The sequence below is a fragment of the Heterocephalus glaber genome, unplaced genomic scaffold (assembly GCF_053883595.1).
Source record: "Heterocephalus glaber isolate CG9 unplaced genomic scaffold, H.glaber_assembly_v1.0 deba00001442, whole genome shotgun sequence".
NCBI classification, from domain to species: domain Eukaryota; kingdom Metazoa; phylum Chordata; class Mammalia; order Rodentia; family Bathyergidae; genus Heterocephalus; species Heterocephalus glaber.
The window spans coordinates 47,227,332-47,246,422 of NW_028258296.1; the positions used below are offsets into that span (position 1 = coordinate 47,227,332).

General features: G+C 38.0%; 2 protein-coding genes across 17 annotated transcripts in view; one reads left to right on the forward strand and one right to left on the reverse strand.

Annotated features, from left to right (window-relative positions):
• Positions 1-9,373, reverse strand: part of St7l (suppression of tumorigenicity 7 like) — a 102,391-nt gene extending 93,018 nt beyond the window's left edge. For 6 of the 13 annotated variants that reach the window (XM_013075504.3, XM_013075503.3, XM_013075502.3 and 3 more), the window contains exons 1-3: positions 9,092-9,299; positions 6,451-6,533; positions 1,129-1,288 (exon numbers count right to left, since the gene is read on the reverse strand). In XM_013075504.3, coding sequence (XP_012930958.1) covers positions 1,129-1,288; positions 6,451-6,533; positions 9,092-9,299 — 451 coding nt within the window. Of the gene's footprint in view, positions 1-1,128; positions 1,289-6,450; positions 6,534-9,091 lie in introns of all 13 variants that reach the window. The other 7 variants (XM_021265686.2, XM_087212697.1, XM_021265689.2 and 4 more) reach the window with 7 other exon arrangements.
• A 115-nt stretch (positions 9,374-9,488) lies between these two features.
• The window catches only part of Capza1 (capping actin protein of muscle Z-line subunit alpha 1), a 48,068-nt gene continuing 38,465 nt past the window's right edge, over positions 9,489-19,091 (forward strand). Inside the window, exons 1-2 of one of the 4 annotated variants that reach the window (XM_004853733.4) lie at positions 9,489-9,771; positions 9,919-10,026. In XM_004853733.4, coding sequence (XP_004853790.1) covers positions 9,769-9,771; positions 9,919-10,026 — 111 coding nt within the window. In that variant the 5' untranslated portion in view covers positions 9,489-9,768. Of the gene's footprint in view, positions 9,772-9,836; positions 10,027-19,091 lie in introns of those variants that run through there. The other 3 variants (XM_004853732.4, XM_004853734.4, XM_087212701.1) reach the window with 3 other exon arrangements.

The following is a 19,091-nucleotide window of genomic DNA, read 5'->3' on the forward strand; positions in this document are numbered from 1 at the left end:
TTATATGGCATTTCAAAGGATTTGGACTTGATCCTGAATTCTAAAATAGCAGGCAGAATCTAAATACTATAAAACTAGGGGCCAGGGATTTAGATCAGTGGTTTTGCCGACAGCTGCGCAAGCACAAGGATCTGAGTTCAATCCCCGGTATCAAAAAAGTAAAAAGAAAATAAAATTATAGCTTTCTGTGCAAGTTACTTTGCTCCTTTAAATGAGAAGCAATTGATCAGAAGATTTTCCAGCATTCAAGGGTATGGGGAAATGGTTACTCATGTTTGTTTGTTTTTTAATTTTTTAACTTTATTTTTCATTAATACATATTTGTCATACATATTGATCATATTCATCATAGGAAAGTTGTTCCTGCACATAATATATCTTAATTCTTCTTTTCTTTTCTCATTCCTCTCCCTCCCTTCAATCCTTCTTCCCCTCCCCATTTACACAAGCTTTGTTTCCATTTTTTTTCTTCCATTCTCTGTAGGTACTCATATTGATAACAAGTGCAAGCAGGCATAACCATTTTAGACTGCTGTTTGACAGGACCCATTAAATTAAAAATTACTGCTATCCTGAAAAAAAAAGAGAAATTTATTTCTCACAGTTTTGGAGGCTGGGAAATCCATGATCAAGGTGCTGGCAGATCCACTGTAGGTGAGGATTCACTTTCTAGTGTATAAATGGCACCCTCTTGCTATGTGCTCACAGGGTGGAAAAGGCAAACAGCTCCCCGCAATCTCTTTTATAAGGACATTATCCCATTCACTAATTCAGCATAGAAAGCTTTTTTTGCTTCCCCTTTTTATAACTGATAAACCATGGAAACATAAAGTGAATATCTTGATTTTTAAATAGTTCAATCTGGAAATAAACCTGTCTCAACCTACATTAATAATACTCCCATGTTCAGCATTTATATCCACAACTCTTGAGCTTCTATCCCCATGATTTGATAGTCTCCCAAAGACCTTACCTCCTAACATCTTCACACTAATGATTAGTTTTTTTAATATATGAACAAGGGGGTACACAAATAGTCAGACCATAGAACTGTGTTGTTTTGAGTTTATCTTCCATAGTCAAACTCAATCTTAAAAATACAGCTCTGAAAACACACTGAAAAATCACCTGACAAATTCTGTCTGCTGGTTTCACATTCTCTGTTGCTGGGAGAACCTGGCTCTGAGATGCTGCTTTCTGTTCCTCCCATCAGTGGTCGCAAATGGTTTATAGATACTTGCTCAATAAAAGATGTGCCATGCTTATGGAAGTACCACCACTCAAATATCTATGACAAAGAGAAAATACCTTGCACTTAAAACAGAGTTTATCAGCAGATATATGAACTCAAAACATTCTCTCAAGATATTCTTGTTCAGACAAGTATGAGACAAGAGAAAGGAAATAAAGGGATGGGTTAAAAAGAAGGGTTATAGGGAGGATGGGTATGATGAAAATATGTTCCATGCATGTAGGAAAATACCACATCAAAACACAATATTTTGTAAAATTAATAGGCACAAATAAAAAATACATTAAAAAAAAGATTTTCCTGTTCAATTCAGAATTTTAAATGCATTATCTTCCCCTTAAAACAAACCCAAAATTCCCCAATAACACGTCATGTTAGGAGTGAAATACTTTTATAAGATTTTTGACAAACTTAGGCAAAGCTATACATTTGTAATAAAGTATGTAAAAACAATAAGAAGTATTTAATCTGTAAACAGTTTAAGTGTTATGTTCCACTGTCATTTTATTTTATCTGTAGCGCAATTAAAATCTATTTTTATTTCTTTCCTTTTTCTGGTACCGGGAATTGAACTCGGGACCTTGTGCTTGCGAGGCAGGTGGAACCACTGAGCTAAATCCCTGGCCCCTAAAATCTATTTTTAAATAATTAGTGTAGTAAATTAAGCTCTGAACTAGGATCAGAATGCCCAAGTTTGACTCCTAAGTGAATAATTTTTTTTTTTTTGGTACCAGGGATCGAACTTGGGTCTTTGCGCTTGTGGGGCAGGCGGCGGAACCACTGAGCTAAATCCCCGGCTCAAGCCAATAATTTATTTACTGCATGCTTTGAACAAGTTACTTTTAACATCTCAGAGTCTCCATGTTTCTATTAAATGGGGTTAACAAGTTATAAGAAAGTGCTTTTTGAACCAAAAAGTACTACTCTAGTTGTATTTGGTAACATTATTGATGTAACTTAAGACAGTTTGCTTCTCACATTGAACTACCTAAAAATCAAAATATTCATTTCTTTTGTGTTTTCATGATTTATCACTTATAAAAGAGCAATAGTTAAGCTTAACTATCAACCTGATTGGCTTGGGAGCCAGGTAGTGGGACAGTAAAGCACATTTCTGGGGGTGTCTGGGTGGGCTATGTATTCATGACCTTGGGGTCTATATTGACTCCTAGCCCCTCTTCTTTGTCACTGTTCCCTGCTCTGCTTCCCAGCCAACAGGAACTGAGCAGCTTGGCTTCACCATGCACTTTCACCATGATGTTTCTGCCTTAGAGCCAGCAATCATGGACTGAAACATCTGAAAAACCAGCAAAAATAAACCCTTATTCCTTTAAGTTCTGTGTGTCAGGTATTTGGTTCTACTGACAAAAAGCTGACCGATACAGAGGAACCAAAAGTAGCCCTCTATGTGGAATTAGGAGAAATTTTCATACTTCTACACTTCAACCCTTCTCAACTGTTTATGCCAGGCACCTTTGTATTTCAGCTTAAACCACTTCCTCAAGGGAACTTTTCCTAAATCCACAGAACAGAACTGATAGCTGTGTTATGTGCTTCCACTGGATCTTGCTTCCCTTTCATAGTAATCTTGTAACTTAGGATAATCGTCGCTCAGTTCTTCAACCCCCCCAAGCAAACTCCCTCTTGACAAAGAAGTGACACACGCAGCACAAGAATTTTCCCTGACAATTCATATGCCCTTTTCTGCTTCATGTGTTTCTTGTTACTAGTAATAAGAACATATTAGTTTTATTATTTTTTATTATTTATTCCCCTGATATAATGTAAACTCCATGAGGACAGGAATTTGTTAGTTTTATTCACTGCTACACGCCCAGTGCCTTAGAACAGTGATGCCTTAGAACAGCAGTACTCAATACAAATTGTCAAATGAATGAATCAACGTCTATAATCACCTTCTAGACTAAATTTTGTAAGAGCAGAATCTGTCTGCTTACCGGTATTCCCAACTTCTAGAATAATGTCTGACATAGAAAAAGCTCTTTATGGTTACGTTATTTGGTAAATGAACACATCAGAAAATTTATGGACCATTTTCCAAGAAGTCCACTAACATACAATTCTCCTGACAAATGTAGTAGACAAATGTAATCTTTTATTTAACAAATAGACACGTACTCATACTTAAGAAATTTTAATACTTTAAAAAATTGTTTTACTATGACCACACAGCAACACACAAACACACACAAAAATACAGAATTTTCAAACCTCTAGAAGTATTTTTGCTTGAGTAAATTATAGAATAAATCTGCCAAACAGGTGCCAAAAGTATGCAGTCATTTTGTATAATATTGTGGCCCAATGACTAAATGCTACAATATTTATAAGAAAGTGCTTGAAATACAAAGTACTGCTCTTTTTCCTATTGTGACACTAACATTTTATGCTCAGTCTAAAAATGGCTTCCTTTTCTGCTCACTCTTCCTGAGTTAACAAGCAATTAATCCCAAATGCAGTCATGGTTCGGCTTCTACTAGATGTTTTACTGTGAAACGTGGTAAAACTTCTTTACGTTTTTCTGTGTGTGGGGGGTGGATATGGGGAATTCAACCCAAGAGTGTCACACATGGTAGCCAATCTATCAACCACTCGCCCAGCCTAAGGTATGAAATTTCATGCGGCAGAAAAGATTTACATTGGACAAATCTTGGAAAAAAAAAAAAAAGATACAGTGGTAGAGTGCTTGCCTAGTACTAGAGGTTCTAGGTTCAATCCCTAGCACTTTTTTTCCTTTAAAAAGGAGAAATACTGTCAAGGACTTGTATGTAATCAGAGGAAAACAATAACAAACTGCTCTTCGCTATATGAAACGCAGGTGGTTTTTATTAATAAGAGCCTTTGGATCTTTTAAATCAACTTTTTAACACAAATAAACAATAATGATAATTGCTGAACTGGAGACATAGCTCCATGGTAGAACATTTGCCTAGCATGTGCAAGCCCTGGGTTCAATCCCCAGTACCACACATACACACAAAAATAATAAATAGCTAATATTTATCAAAAGTTCTCTATGAGCTGGGTGTCATGTGTATGCCTATAATCCCAAGTACTCAGGAGGCTGAGCTAAGAAGATCACAAGTTTAAGGCCAATGCGGGCAACCTAACGAGATCCTGTCTCAAAATAAAATTTTGAAAAGGGCTGGAGAAGTAGCTCTCTGGTAGTGTTTGCCTAGCATGTATGAAGTCTGGCTTCAGTCCTCCCCCCAAAAAATATTTCTATGAGCCAACCATTATGCCAAGTCTTGTACATGCATTATGTCATTTAATCCTCACAACAGCTGATTTTGGAGAGGAGGAATATATTCCAAATTTAAATAACTAGCTCTAGTTCATATCACTGGTCAGGTGCAGAGGTGAGTTTCTTATTCAGTTTATCTAACTTCAGAGCTTCTAACCATATTTCTCAAATATATGTCAGAGTATATGTATATGTATATGTATGTAAGTGTGCGTGTTCCCTATATTCAGGTAGCAAAAAAATTATAAATGCAACAATTTTTGCTAATAAAAACCTATCAATACTGCAAAGGTAATGATAGTTTAACCTTTAAAACATTACTTGAATTTCTGAATTTTTGTATATTGAAACCCTTGTCTAAAAAGAAACAAATTTTTAAACCAGTTTTAGATATCATGTATCTATTGATATATATAAATGCATGTTATCCCATTTTTATGAATGAGGAAATTAGGATTTAGACAGTTTATGTGAGTTGCCCAACGCTGTCAGTCAACAACTCAAAATCATATCTTCTGGTTCCAAAGCCAGTGCTTTCCCCCTATTTAAACTGTTTACAAATACTGATCTCTTCCCCCTTCCCCCATGTACTGGGGATTGCACCCAGGGTCTCTGCACTGAGCTACATCTCCAGGCCTTTTAATTTATTTATTTATATATTTTTTAAACTTTTGAGACAGGGTCTCACTAAATTGTGTAGGCTGGGCTCAAACTTGCTATCCTTATGCCTCAGTCACCTACAGTGCTGGGATTACAGGTAAGCACCACCACACCCTACTTAGTTTATTTTCTTTAGATTTTAAATATATGCTATTGATTAAATATGCTAAGATATGCTTAACTATCAGTAGACTTTATAAAGCAATAAATTGTGAGGCTCACATTAACATTTTTTAGTCTGAATTCCTCAATAGTTTTTTAAGAGAAAAATCCCTTTCTTTTACATTTCACTTTAACAAAATGCTCAGCATTAGTACCTGTTTAGAAAACAAAGTCCAACACAAATACTATTATTTTTACTGAAGATGGAGAGCACCACCTACAGATGAGAAAAAAGAACAGAAAAATCCACTGACATACGTGGAATACTACTTAAGATTTGTATTTGTAGCAACCTTTTTTTCCAAAAAGTATACTAGGAAACTCTAGATGCTAGGGATGTTAATGGGGATTATAAAATTTTTTTAATATTTTAAAATGTTATCTTGTTCAAGGAAAGGCTGAATTAAATGTTTCCATACTGTAGGATTCTCTAAATAATAATGGCCAAAAATTCATTAAGTGCTCGCTGACCCAGCTACCATGTTATAAACTTTTACATATATTATCTCATTTAGTTATTGTAATTGTTCAAAATGATACTATTATTTTCCTATTTAGAAGAGAAATTGGGGCTTGGAAAAATTGCAGACCAAATTCCAGACATACAAATTTTCATCTGTCCAATGTTGCTAAAATTAAACTATTGGGAGATTTTACATACAATCTATACATCCAGGTTCTCTTGAAAGGATCTGAAAAATTAGAACACCTGGTAATATAGTCATAGGTTTACATGGCATCAATTAGCTTTACCCCCTTTTAGAAGGGGTATGCACTTTTCAGATTATCCAGTTCTCAAAGCAAATGATGAATTTATTCTTATATTCTTCTCTTTTCACTCACTTTTTTGTTACTAACCAAGGACCTTCAGGCATTAAATTTCTAACCCATTCCTGATTACAGTATACAAGACTTTAATATGCAACAAATACTGCCAATCTCTAAAAGTAGAGAGAGATGTACTGTTCCCCAAACTTGTTTGACTAGGTAATTCTTTTTCAAATGTCTAACACATTTTGGAAATGCTGATATATAAATAAATTATTGTAACCATATAAAGGACCGCTGGATAAATATTAAAACATCAACTTAAAAAATGTAAACTACTTACAAATATCAGTCCTGATATCAAAGAAGATGTCCCTGTAAGTGCCACATAGAATTTGGGTGTCAGTGAATTTAAAAATCCTGTCACTGTTAAAAGAAAAAACATCAAAGTTTTAAAAAAACACAAATTGAAAGTGCTTAAATTATTAAACTGTATGTATCTTCGAGTGGAGGGACATAAGTAGTACAGATGCTCCTCAACTTACAGTGAGGGTAGATTCTGATAAACCCTTTGAAAATCGAAAATAGTATAAATTGAAAGTGCACATGATATCCCAAACTTTCCAAATATCATAGCTTCAAAATGTAGTACACTGTATTGTTTATACTCCAGATTGTGTACCTGACTGCCCAGGGTTGGTCAGTGTACTGCTAATCTACAAAAAGAGCAAAATTCAAAATTTCTACTGATTGCATATGGTTTTTGTACCACTGTAAAGTTGAAAAAGTGTAAATTGAGCCATCTTATGAAAATTCATTCAAAGGTGTAATTTTAAAAACTGCTGTATGGGGGCCCAGGGATTTACCTCAGTGGTTATGCCGCCTGCCTTGCAAGGACCCGAGTTTGATCCCCAGTAACAAAACAAAACAAAAAATCCTATAAAAACTACTATATGGGACGGGGACTTAGCTCAGTGCTGCTGCTGCCTGCCTTGCAAGTCCAAGGTCCCAAGTTCGATCCCCAGTATAAAATTCTCATTGTATCATATCTTTCTTTTGTATCATATCTTAAAAATGCTTTCACATCCGCCTGCTAAGCAAGAGCAAAGACCCAAGTTTGATCCCTGGTACCAAAAAAAAAAAAAAAAAAAAAAATGCTTTCACATATGTAAAAATAGGATTTCATACTGTTGGTTAGTTAAGTAAGATGCAAATTAAAATGAGGCTTAGGGTAGGCTGAGGTGGGGATGTAACTCAGTGGTTAGAGTGCTTGCCTAACAGGCATGAGGTCCTTGTTTCAATCCCCAACATCACAAAATAAATAAATAAATAAATGTTTAAATAAAAATAAAATGAATCTTAGTATGTGCAAGGCCCTAGGTTCCATCCCTAACACCAAAAAAGCAGGAAAAAAAAGAAAGAAAAGAAAATTGAGGTCATTTAGCTTGCCTTTGAACATAAAACCTAAAGCACTTATACGTCATAATTTCGACTAGAATTTTTGCAAAACTCTAAGTTAAATAAAAGGAGGTTTTAAAAACACTTCAATTACTTTGATAAAATACAAACCAATGTTTCAAATGGGAAAGGAAACAATATGAGCTTCTGGTAAATCAGCTAAGGAGGCAAAATACCAGCAGTAAAAGAAAAGTTACAAACTGGGAGCTCCCTACATCTGTTTTACTAAAATCCTGGATCAGATTCTTCACTTCAAAAAACTGTCTCATTAGTACTTTGGATTTTAAAAGTAATGAAAACGTTTAGTAGTCAACTACTCTCACCTAAGTGGTGTATCTAGTTAAAATGTAGAAAATTTTTTAAAAACTCAGTAACATTTTGCTGAGCATACAAACTACCGTTAAGCACTTCATTCACCTGTTAGACACCAAATTAGTTCTTTAGCTTGTTTTAGTATGCTAATTAAATCAGAGTTTACATTGCATCTGCCTTCTAAAAACTCTAAAGTATTCCAAAATATTCTCTCAGAGCTGGGGATTTAGCTCAGTGGTTTTGCCGCCTGCTGCGCAAGCCCAACAACCCGAGTTTGATCCCTGGTACCAAAAAAACAAAACAAAACAACAACAAAAAAGAATATTATCTCAGTATTTCACATCATCTCATGGAATAGAAAAGGTGGTATTTGCCTTTCTCGCTACAGAAAAATTAACCACTGCACTGATCAAAGTGATCACTCCACAAAAATACTTCCATCTTGTTCTGAGGCTGCAGAGCACGAGTGAAAGAAATGTAATAAGACTGTAAGAGGCCTTGGGTCCCATCCACTTCATCCTGTCTAAAACTAAAAAATAATAGTATTTGTAGAACCCGTGAGAATCAACACTTCCGACACGTCTTTGTATCTTTAGCCCAGACTACATAACATGTGCAAGGCCACTGCTTTTTCTCTCCTCCTTCTCTATCCTACAATGATCCAATTTATTACTTAAGATGAAGCCTAAAAACACCGACAAAAAATCACAATACTACATATTTCTTAACAGAACTATTTTAAAACAAGGAAATGGTACGCTAAGATCATGGCATTTTCTGAGATCGCTGTATTGCTGATGAATACGGCTTTGTTGTCTTAGGTGTAGGTTTCTCTTAGCTAAGCAGGAACGATTTTCAAGGGACCCTACAAAAGGTGAAAGTGCATATAGATTCTGTATTCAAGTCTGAGAAAGCTCTTTTCTTTCTCCTACCACCGGAAACCTATAGTTTATCAGGCGGCATTTCCTGGGGGTAAACCAGGACAGCTCAGAGAGGGCGGATCTTAAGAGGTCTAGGGAGGAGCCGTCAGCTGCATTTCAGGTTTGACAATCAGCTGCGGGGTTGTGGCCTAAGAAAAAAAAGACCACACGGATTCGCATAACACCGACTCTTCCAAGCCCTCCAGGGTTCCTGAAACTCTCCGCCCGTTGGCGCTCGTCCCCCAGTACCTCTCCCGGGGCCCCCGCCCGTCCCGGGAAGTCTGGGCCTCTCACCCGCTGCCAAGTGCTCACACAGCCTCAGCGGGACTCTCAAAGCGTAAAGTAGCCCCAGCCCCGCCACGAACCACAGTGAGGCCCCAGCCCCTGCCAGCCCGGCCCGCAGACGCTCCTTCCAGCCCAGCGGCGGGCTTAGACCTCGAACAGGTGCAGAAGAAAATGCTGCGGCAGCTGCGGCTTCACCGAAGTAGTTCCTGTCCGCCATCTTGCAGGCGCCGTCAGCTGGGAGGGGAGAGCGGCAGGAAACCGGGAGTCGGGAATCCTGGGATAGCGACGGGCTTGAAGTTGGCCCTGTAAAGGCTGATTTCTGGGCAACCCCACCGCCAAGATCTAGAAAGTGGTGGAGCAAGTCCCAAGACAGCGACAAAACTACTCCTTCGGGGCGGGGGTGGGGGGTTGATAGCGGCACCTATTCTATAGGATCTGGACTAAGATGTGACGCTGAAGGGAAGTGGTTTTGCTTCTATACAAGTTGAGGTCACCTTTCACCCTATTCCCCAAATTAGCAAAGATGTCGGTCGTTCAGGGGCTGAGCAGCATTTAGCACTTTGGACTCGGCTGCCATGGAAATTACTGGTACCAGGAAAATTTAGAGAAGTAGCAATAGCTTTTTGACTGGATGGAACCCAGATCCACGACTAGTGCAAACACGCAACAAACATCCAACAGATGAAATGGTAAGTGACTGTAACTCAGGGAAACATAATTCTCTGAAGGGAAAGCTGACTTCCTGGGGCGCGGGACCTCGAAACCGTCACCCCGGCGCGCCTTACTGACATGGCGCCATCGCGGTCGGCGTTTCCGGGCGGGTCCTTCCGACGCAGATTCCATCACTCAGCTTCCTTCCCGGCCTGCCTCGCGCGCGCTGCCGGGCTGAGCCAGAGCAGCCCAAGATGGCGGACTTCGAAGATCGGGTATCGGATGAGGAGAAGGTAAGGGGGTCCCCCTGCCTCTCTCTCACCTCCTCCCGCGACAGGGAACAAGGGTCTGATCCAGCTGCGTATGGAAGCCTGGCCGTGTCCTCAGGAAAAAGGAGGTTCTTGCTGGAGATGGCATACGTTTTCTGCAGTCGGGACACTTCCCTCTTAAGGGGCTTTCCTCTGCCTCACGGTGGCCCCCGTTCTCCATTCTCAAGTCGGTTCTTTTCCTTCTGGGTCTGAGGCACAGCCTTCCTGCGGGAGAAGAGACTTTTCCCTTATAGAATCTTGACTGTAGACTCTTCTGTAATTTTAAGATGGGGCAATGGTGATGTCGAGACTTATTAAGCAGCAGTTATTTGACCGCCCTTAGGCTGTTGGGGCTCTCGCCCTCCCCCCACCCATTTTTAGGTGTGTTTGGGGCCAGTTTAGGGCGAGTCACTTCCTGGTCTGGGTAGCCTCTGAACTTTCCTTTTGCTCCTCCTTCATCAGGAAGTGATCTTTCTGTCACGACTGCTCGACAGGGAGAGGTCCCCACATGTTCACCTTACTGCACATCCACTTTTCTTACGTTCTGTCGGTTAAACTAGTTGGCCGTAATAAAGGTGTAAGCGTCAGCATTTGCACCACTCTTCTGCAGGTGCTCCTTTGTAGGTACATGGGCCTCCAGGTGACTCCGTCTCTAGCGTCTTACCTTGTCTTAATATTTTTTTGAAAAACACTTTAAGCCTTCTTGTTAAGAAATTCGGAATAGCCAGTGGATTTTTTTTTTTTCATCTCCAGGTTTTGTATAGCATATACTTACCATGTTAACACGTTCGGGTCTGGACAAAAAAAAAAAGCAGCTTGCTTTCTTTGATGCCCAACGGTGGTGTCTTTGATTACAGTTGCATCTATCAGCATGCAATTTGTGTACTTCAAAAGGGCTTAAATACAAGAGCATGTTTGAGTTAGATGGGATAACTATTTTCCTGACAGCTGCACACTTTTTAAAAAGTTGGTCAAGCTTTTCAGTAAATACAGCATTTTAGGGCCTATAAAAATTATTTTCACCAGATATTCTTTATAGGACAAAAATTAATGTCTTTGGTTTCCTACCGTGGATGTTGCAAAGTGTACATCCTTCAATATTCTGCAAATCTATCTGGATTCTTTTTATTGTAATAAAAATAGGTTGGGAGCCAGGTGTGGTAGCACACGCCTGTAATTCCAGCGCATGGGAGGCTGAGGCAGGAGGATTGTGGGAGTTTGAGGCCAGCCTGAATTACAGCGTGAGACCCTGTCTCAAAAAAAAAAAATGGGGGTGGAAAAAGGGGCTATTAATCAACAAGGAACACATTTTGCAGAAATTTTTTTTTTTTTTTTGGTACTGGGGATTGAACTCTGGTCCTTGAGCCTGCGGAACAGGCGGTGGAACCACTGAGCTAAATCCCTGGCCCTTGCAGAATAATTTGACATACCTACATGTGGCATGCCATTTTGATGAAGAAGATGCTCTCTACCCTTAAAAACCATTGAACAACACATTAACATTAGGTTTTCGCTAATTTGGAAGTTGACTCTCACAAATGTTGAACGTTTAGGAGAAAAAAAGATGTATGAACTTATGCTGGAAAGAAAACTATAAAAAGTGTTTATTCTAAGGTAAATAGTTAAGATTCAGATAAATTACAGTGAAAATCCTGAGATAAAATACTTATTAGCCCAATTGATTGTCCATTTATTTGAAACCAAAATACTGTTACAACATTTCACAAAGAAATTAGGTAAAACTGCATGTGGTGGTCCATACCTAAAATCCCTCCAGTCCAGAGGCTGAGGCAATATCGAATTCAAGGCCAGCCTGGATAACTTAGCAAGACTCTCTCAAAATTTAAAAAATTGAACAGTAGCTCAGTGGTAGAGCACCCCTGTGTTTACCCAGTACCAGAAAAGAAAAAAAAAAGGTAAAAATAAATTTTAAGTTTATAGTGTCCATGTGATACACATTTACCATTTTACCAGTGTTGTTGGGTTTTTGTCTTTGTTATTGGATTGGAATGCCTTTTTTACTAAATTGGGAAAATATATATGTATTTCAAAGTGCAAATTAAGATGTCTTTGGACATTGACAGTGTTTGAATTAATACTGGCTAATGCCTTGATTTTATAACAGATCTGTGATGTTTCTTCTAGCACATTTCTTTTGTTGCTTAATTTCAGTGACATAATAAATCATAATTAGTAAGGTAAATCTGCCAAAAAGTATTAATGAATTTTATTCATACTTACTAAAGAGTTTTTAGATTGTCTTCATTGTCTTACGTTCCTATTCTGAGATGAAACCTATTTGTATCTCTGTGAATCTGTTGAGTAAAAAGAACGGGCTTTGACTTGTAAGATACAGTATTTGAGTTTTCCTTCAGCTTCATACCTACCTTACCCCTGTCTTGTAGCCTTCAGATTCCTTTTAAATGAATTTAAGGATTGACAAAATATTTTTCCAACAGAACTAGTTGATATATCTTAGTTGTCATAAGTAGTGGTAACCCTTAAATGAGATTTTTGTCCTATAAGATGTTCACAATAAAGTAACTTTAAAAATCAAAATATTTTGAGCCTCAGTTTGTGTTTTGAATTCTTGAAGGAAATCTAAAATAAATTTCTTTCCTTTTTTTTTTCTTTTTTGCCTTTCTTTTGTTTTGAGTGGGTCTATTTTTTTGAGTCTCATTGTGTTACCCAGCCTGGCCTCCTAACTCTGGATCCTCCTGCCTCACCCTTTGTAGTTCCAGGTTATATGGCATTCCCCACCACGCCCAGCTGCTTGGGTTTTTCTAAGGCATGTATGCCATGATACCAAATATTTTTTAATGTTGCTTTTCAACTTTGATACATTTTCAGAAGACAGTGAGGCTGTGGTAAATTTGATAATAGTGGTCTCTGAACCTTGCAGGCATTTCCATAAAAACTATAAAATCATCCATCCTCATAAGTAACTGCAAAAGTTTTTATATCTTTATGAAGAGGAAGTTGATTTTTTTTAAACTTCTGGCTTGTTACCTGAAATGGTCATGATGAGCTGTCTAAAGCAGGAAGTGAAAAGTGTAATAACACGCAGAAATAAATGCTTTTAGTTTTATCCTGGAGTTCAGTTTAGAATGAGCTCCTTCTTTTTAGTAGACTCTTTATTTAGTTCTAAATCCTTAGCAAGACCAAGATATCCTAATTAGGAAATTTGAACTATGAGATGAACTACTTGTTTGGGTTCTTTTCTTTGTTTCCTTTATTTCATGATTCAGCATTTTTTTAACATACAAAGAGAATTTTAGGGCTGAAAAAAAAAGCACGATTAGCATGCTTTATTCTCTTGACCCTAACTAGTACAATACTTTATTTTTGTATAACTTCAAAAATACCATAACTGAGAAGTGGACCTGTATGCTTTAGACAGTGGTATCAATTGTAAGGCATTGCTTTGAGAAACAGATTTATCAAAATTATTTGGTAAAGATGTAGAAAATATTGTAAGTGGATGAAGGCATTTGAGGGTCCTGGTAAAACTCATGAAAATATACTTTTAGAATGGATTTCCTTGAATATGTATTTCCTCCTTAATTTACAAAATAAGTTATTATTGTTCTGGGATCAACTAAGCCTAAAGTTTATTTGCCTTGGCAGGTTTTTTTTTAATATTATTATTATTATTTTTACTTAAATTCTTTTATTGGTACATTTTAGGTATACAACACATTTACATTTCTCTTTGGGAACTTGTACCTTTACATGATCCATCTTGGTTCTTATTTTTTCCCCTTTCCTAGCCCTCCCTTCATCCCCTCCACCCTTCCCTATTTACAAAGACTTTATTTCCATTTTTCCCATTTCTCATCATTTTTCCTTTCCCCTGCACCTCCCACTACCCCTACCCCTTTGGACCTTTTCTTCCTATTTTGCATTATCAATTATTCATTCTAATCATTGGTACATTTTAGATATACAATATAATGACATTCATCATTGGAAATTTGCACCTTTACATAATCTCTCTTGGTTCTTATTTTTCACCTTTGCCCAGCCCTCCCTTCAGCCCCTCTATCCCTCCCTATTTACAAAGATTTTGTTCCTATTTTTCCATTTTCTTATATTAATTCCATTCTCTTCTATCCTTTCCCCTACCCCTCCCACTTCCTTCCCCTTTGCCCCTTTTCTTCCTATTTCACATTACCTATTATACATTTTAGTCCTTATTTACACTTTCAGTTTCTCACACCAGAGAAACTATTTGGTATTTATACATGTGTGACTTATTTATTTCACTTAAGAGTATCATCTCAATGTGCATCCATTTAGCTATAAATGTCTCTTAATCTCTCATTTTTTATGGCTGAGTAGTACTCCATTTTATTTTTTAAAAACACCCCACATTTTCTTTATCCAGTCTCCAGTTGATGGGCATTTGGGCTGTTTCCAAGTTTTAGCTATCACAAACTGTGCTGCTATGAACATGGGTGCACATATATCACTGTAGTATGATTCTTTTAATTCTTTGGGGAAGATCCCCAGCAGGGGAATAGCTGGGTCAAATGGGACTTCCAGTCCTAGTTCTTTGAGGCATCTCCATACTGGTTTCCACTGTGGTTGCACCAGTCTACGCTGCCATCAGCAGTGGAGCAGGGTTCTTCTTTCCCCACAGCCCTGCCAGCATTTGTTATTGGTCGATTTCATGATAGCAGCCATTCTTTCTGGAGTGAGGTGGAATCTCAGCATTTTCATTGGCATCTCTGGAATGACCAGTGATGTGGAACATTTTTTCATGTATTTATTTGCTATTTCTACTTCTTTGTGTGAGAAATGTCTGTTCATTTCAGATGCCCATTTTCAGATTGGGTCTTTAAATTTGGGAGGTCTGATCTTTTTAAGTTCTTTATAGATTCGAGATAGTAGACCTTTGTCTAAGGAAAAGCAGCTGAAGATTTTTTCCCACATTGTGGGTTGTCTCTTCACACTGTTGGTGGTTTCTCTTGCTGTGCAGAAGCTTTTTAATAAGAAGAGATCCCACTTGTTGATTGTTTGTGCTAGTTCTCAGGCAACTGAGGTTTTGTTCATAAAATCTTTTCCTACACCAATGTCTTTTCAAGAGTTCTACCTAACCTCTGTTCCAGCCGGTTCAGCGTTTCTATTTTAATATTTAGTTCTTTAATCTATTTCGATTTTAGTTTAATGCATGGCGAGAGATATAGGTCTAGTTTAAATCTTTGGCAAGTTGAAACCCAGTTTTTCCAGCACCATTTATTAAAGAGGCTATCTTTCCTCCAGTGAGGGTGTTTGGCTCCTTTGTCGAAGATGAGATGGCTGAGTGTGTCTGGCGTTGTTTCTGCATCTTCTAATCTGTTCCACTGGTCCTCAGGTCTGTTTCTTTGCCAGTACCATGCTGTTTTTATCGCAGTAGCTTTGTAATATAGTTTCAAGTTGGGGATTGTGATACCCCCTGCCATGTCTCTGTTACCTAGAATTCCTTTTGCTATACTGGGTCTCTTCTTGTTCCAAATGAATTTTTGGATTGTTTTCTCAAGGTCCATGAAGTATGCTGCTGGAATTTCAATTGGGATTGCATTGAATCTGTATAGCAGTTTTGGAAGTATAGCCATTTTCACTATGTTGATCCTTCCTACCCAGGAGCAGGGGATATCTTTCCATTTTCTGATATTTTCTTCAATCTCTCTTTTCAGAGTGCTGTAGTTTTCAGAGAAGAGGGCCTTCACAGTTTTATCAACCAGCATTAATACTATTCTTTATCTTTGCTTCCTTTTAGTTTTGTGGAGTAGTCATCATATAATCTGTTACAAATTCCTGCATCAGAAACACAAAGCCTAGACAGGTGCAAATCCAGGTGCCTAATCTCTTGTTAAGAGTGCAAGTTTATCATAATTTCTTCCGGAGTATTAAAGTATTTCATTGAAATCAGCCTTCGACTGGGGCATGTCTATAATACAAACAGTAGGAGGCTGAGATAGGAAGACTGTATATTTGAGCCCAGCCCAGGCAATTTAGCAAGTCCGTCTCAAAAAAAATGTTTTTACAGGGCTGGGATGTAGTTCAGTGTGAAGACTCTGGGTTCAATCCTCTGTATCTCCAGGAGGAAAAGAGGCCTTCATGCTAAATAAAGTAGTATAATTAGTCAAAAAATTCAGGCCCCAGCTTTGTCTGATTCTGACCTCTGCTTTTTGTTAACTATACTGACTTTTTCATATACTCTGAATGAAAAACAGAATAGAGCCATCTATTTTAGAAATTATAAATGAGGTGTTGTGATATAGTGGAAAAGAATGATTTGGATTGTTAGAAGATTTAGCCTCTCCCTGTTGTGCATCTAACCACTTGAGTGATTTTGGAAAAAAACATTTAAATGGGCCTCAGTTTTCTTCTAAAATAAGGACGCAGGGGGAATTAGATCAAATTGCCCCTACAGTTTAATGCACTTTTTCAAACTCTAATAAAGAAATCTCTTTTTAAAATTGAAACATTAAAATATTTCAGGAAATTCTTACATTGCTTTCTTGTATTTGCCCTGATAACAAGACTGAGTTCCTTGTCTTGGAACTGTCTTTTTTTTTTTTTCCTCTGCTTCAAGTTTATGGGTTTTAAAAATAAATTTAATTTTATTTTATCCCTCTCTTCCCCACCAGCCCCCTCCCCTCCCTGTGTACAAAAGCTTTGTTTCCATTTTTTCCTTCTATTTTCACTTTTTTACTTCTTCCTTTCTCCCTCTCCCCTCCTTTGTTCCCCTTCCCATTTGAACACTTTCTTTCCATTTCCCAACATCCATTGCACATTTCAGTCCTTATTTCCCCTTTTGATTTCTCACACCAGAGAAACAACAGTATTTAAACATGTGTGTCCAATTTATTTCACTTAAGAGTATGGTCTCAAGGTCCAACCATTTTAGCTATAAATGTCTGAAGCTCATCCTTCTTTATGGCAGAGTAGTACTCCATTGTATAAAAAAACCACATCATCTTTATCCACTCATCAGTTGCTGAGCATTTAGGCTATTTCCAAGGTTTCGCTATTACAAACTGTGCTGCTATAAACATGGGTGTGCATATATCGCTGTGGTATGATGCTTTTAATTCTTTTGGGAAGATACCATGAAGAGTTATAGCTGGGTCAAATGGAACCTCTAGTTTTCATTTTTTTAAGAAATCTCCATACTGATTTCTACAGTGGTTGCACCAGTCTACACTTCCACCAACAGTGGAGGAGGGTTTCTTTTTCCCCACAGCTCCTCCAGCATTTGTTATTGGTTGATTTATTTTTTTTATTTTTTGGTACTGGGGATCGAACTCGGGTCCTTTCGCTTACACAGCTGGCAGCGAAACCACTGAACTAAATCCCAAGCCCTTTTGTTTTTGGTACCAGGGATCGAACTCGGGTCCTTGTGCTTGTGCAGCAGGCGACGAAACCACTGAGCTAAATCCCCAGCCCGGTTGATTTCTTGATAGCAGCCGTTCTTTCTGGAGTGAGATGGAATCTCAGTGTTGTTTTCATTTGCATTTCACGAATGACCAGTGATGTTGAACATTTTTTCATGTATTTGTCTTTTCTAATTCTTTATCTGAGAAGTGTCTTTTTATTTCAGATGCCCATTTTTGCATTGGGTCTTTAAATTTGAGGGGTCTGATTGTTTTGAGTTCTTTATCTATTGTAAACAATAGTCCTTTATCTGAATAACTGGTAAATATTTTTTCCCACTCTGTGGGTTGTCTCTTCACTCTGTTGGTAGTTCCTGTTGCTGTGCAAAAGCTTTTTAATAAAAGGAGAGCCCAGTTGTTGATTCTTTGTAGTATTTCCCATGTGGTCTGGGTTTTGTTCATGAAGTTTGCCTATTTCTGTGTCCTCAAACATTCTACCTATTCTCTCTTCTAGCAGATTTAGTGTTTCTGTTTTAATATTTAGATCTTTGACCCATTTCAATTTTAGGTTAGTGCATGGTGAAAGATATGGGTCTAGGTTTCAATCTTTGGCATATGGAAAGCCAGTTTTTCCAACACCATTTAGTAGAGTGTCTTTCTTCCAATGAAGGTGTTTGGTTTTTTTGTCAAAGATAAGGTGGTTGAGTGTGTCTGGAATTGTTTCTGCATCCTCTAGTCTGTTCCATTGATCTTCGAGTCTGTTCTTTTGCCATGCTGTTTTTATCACCATAGCTTTGTAGTATAATTTAAAGTCAGGGATTGTGATACCCTCTGCTTTGCCTTTGTTGCCCAGAATTGCCTTTGCTATTCTAGGTCTCTTCTGGTTCCAAATGAATTTTAGGATTATTTTTTCGAATTCTGTGAGATATGCTGTTGGGATTTTGATTGGGATTACATTGAATCTGTATCACAATTTTGGAAGTGTGGTCATTTTCACTATATTGGGAACCATGTCTTTTTATCTAGTGCATAGCACAGTACCACATAGTATAAAAGTGTCATTAATTCTCCAGCTCATATTCTTTATATCCTACAAAATGACCCCTCCTCTGATTATTTCTGGTGATCTCTAGGTATTCAGGAGTGTGTTTATACTTAGGATGTCTTTTTGTACATTATTGTGTCTGAGGACCTGCTACCATCACTGGTGCTCTGCCATGCCACTGCTGCCAGCATTCAAGTCCTATCCCCTAAATGTTGGCCCAGTAGATCCCATAAAGCTACAAAGCCTTGTGGATACCAAATGATTATTGATACTTGCAAGGAGACTTCCAAAGTCCCTAATGAAAGTGTTTCCTTCTGCATAAGCCTTTAGAAAGTTCAGAAAAACACACTAGGCCAGGGATAGTGGCATATGACTATAATCCTAGTTCTTGGGAGGCTAAGGCAGGAGGATCTCGAGTTCAAGGCCATCCTGGACTACAGTGGAAATTCAAGGCCAGCCTGGCTTCCTGGCTGACAAAACAAGACCCTGTTTCAAAAAAAGAAAAAGAAAAGAAAAACACACCCTACAGGGCAAGGCATTTTTGGCTCTTTTCCCTGTCCAGCGTACAAACTTTTTCCAAAAACAAAGTCCTTATGGATCATGAAATTTAAACCCTGGATAAGGGAAATAAGTCATGATACTGA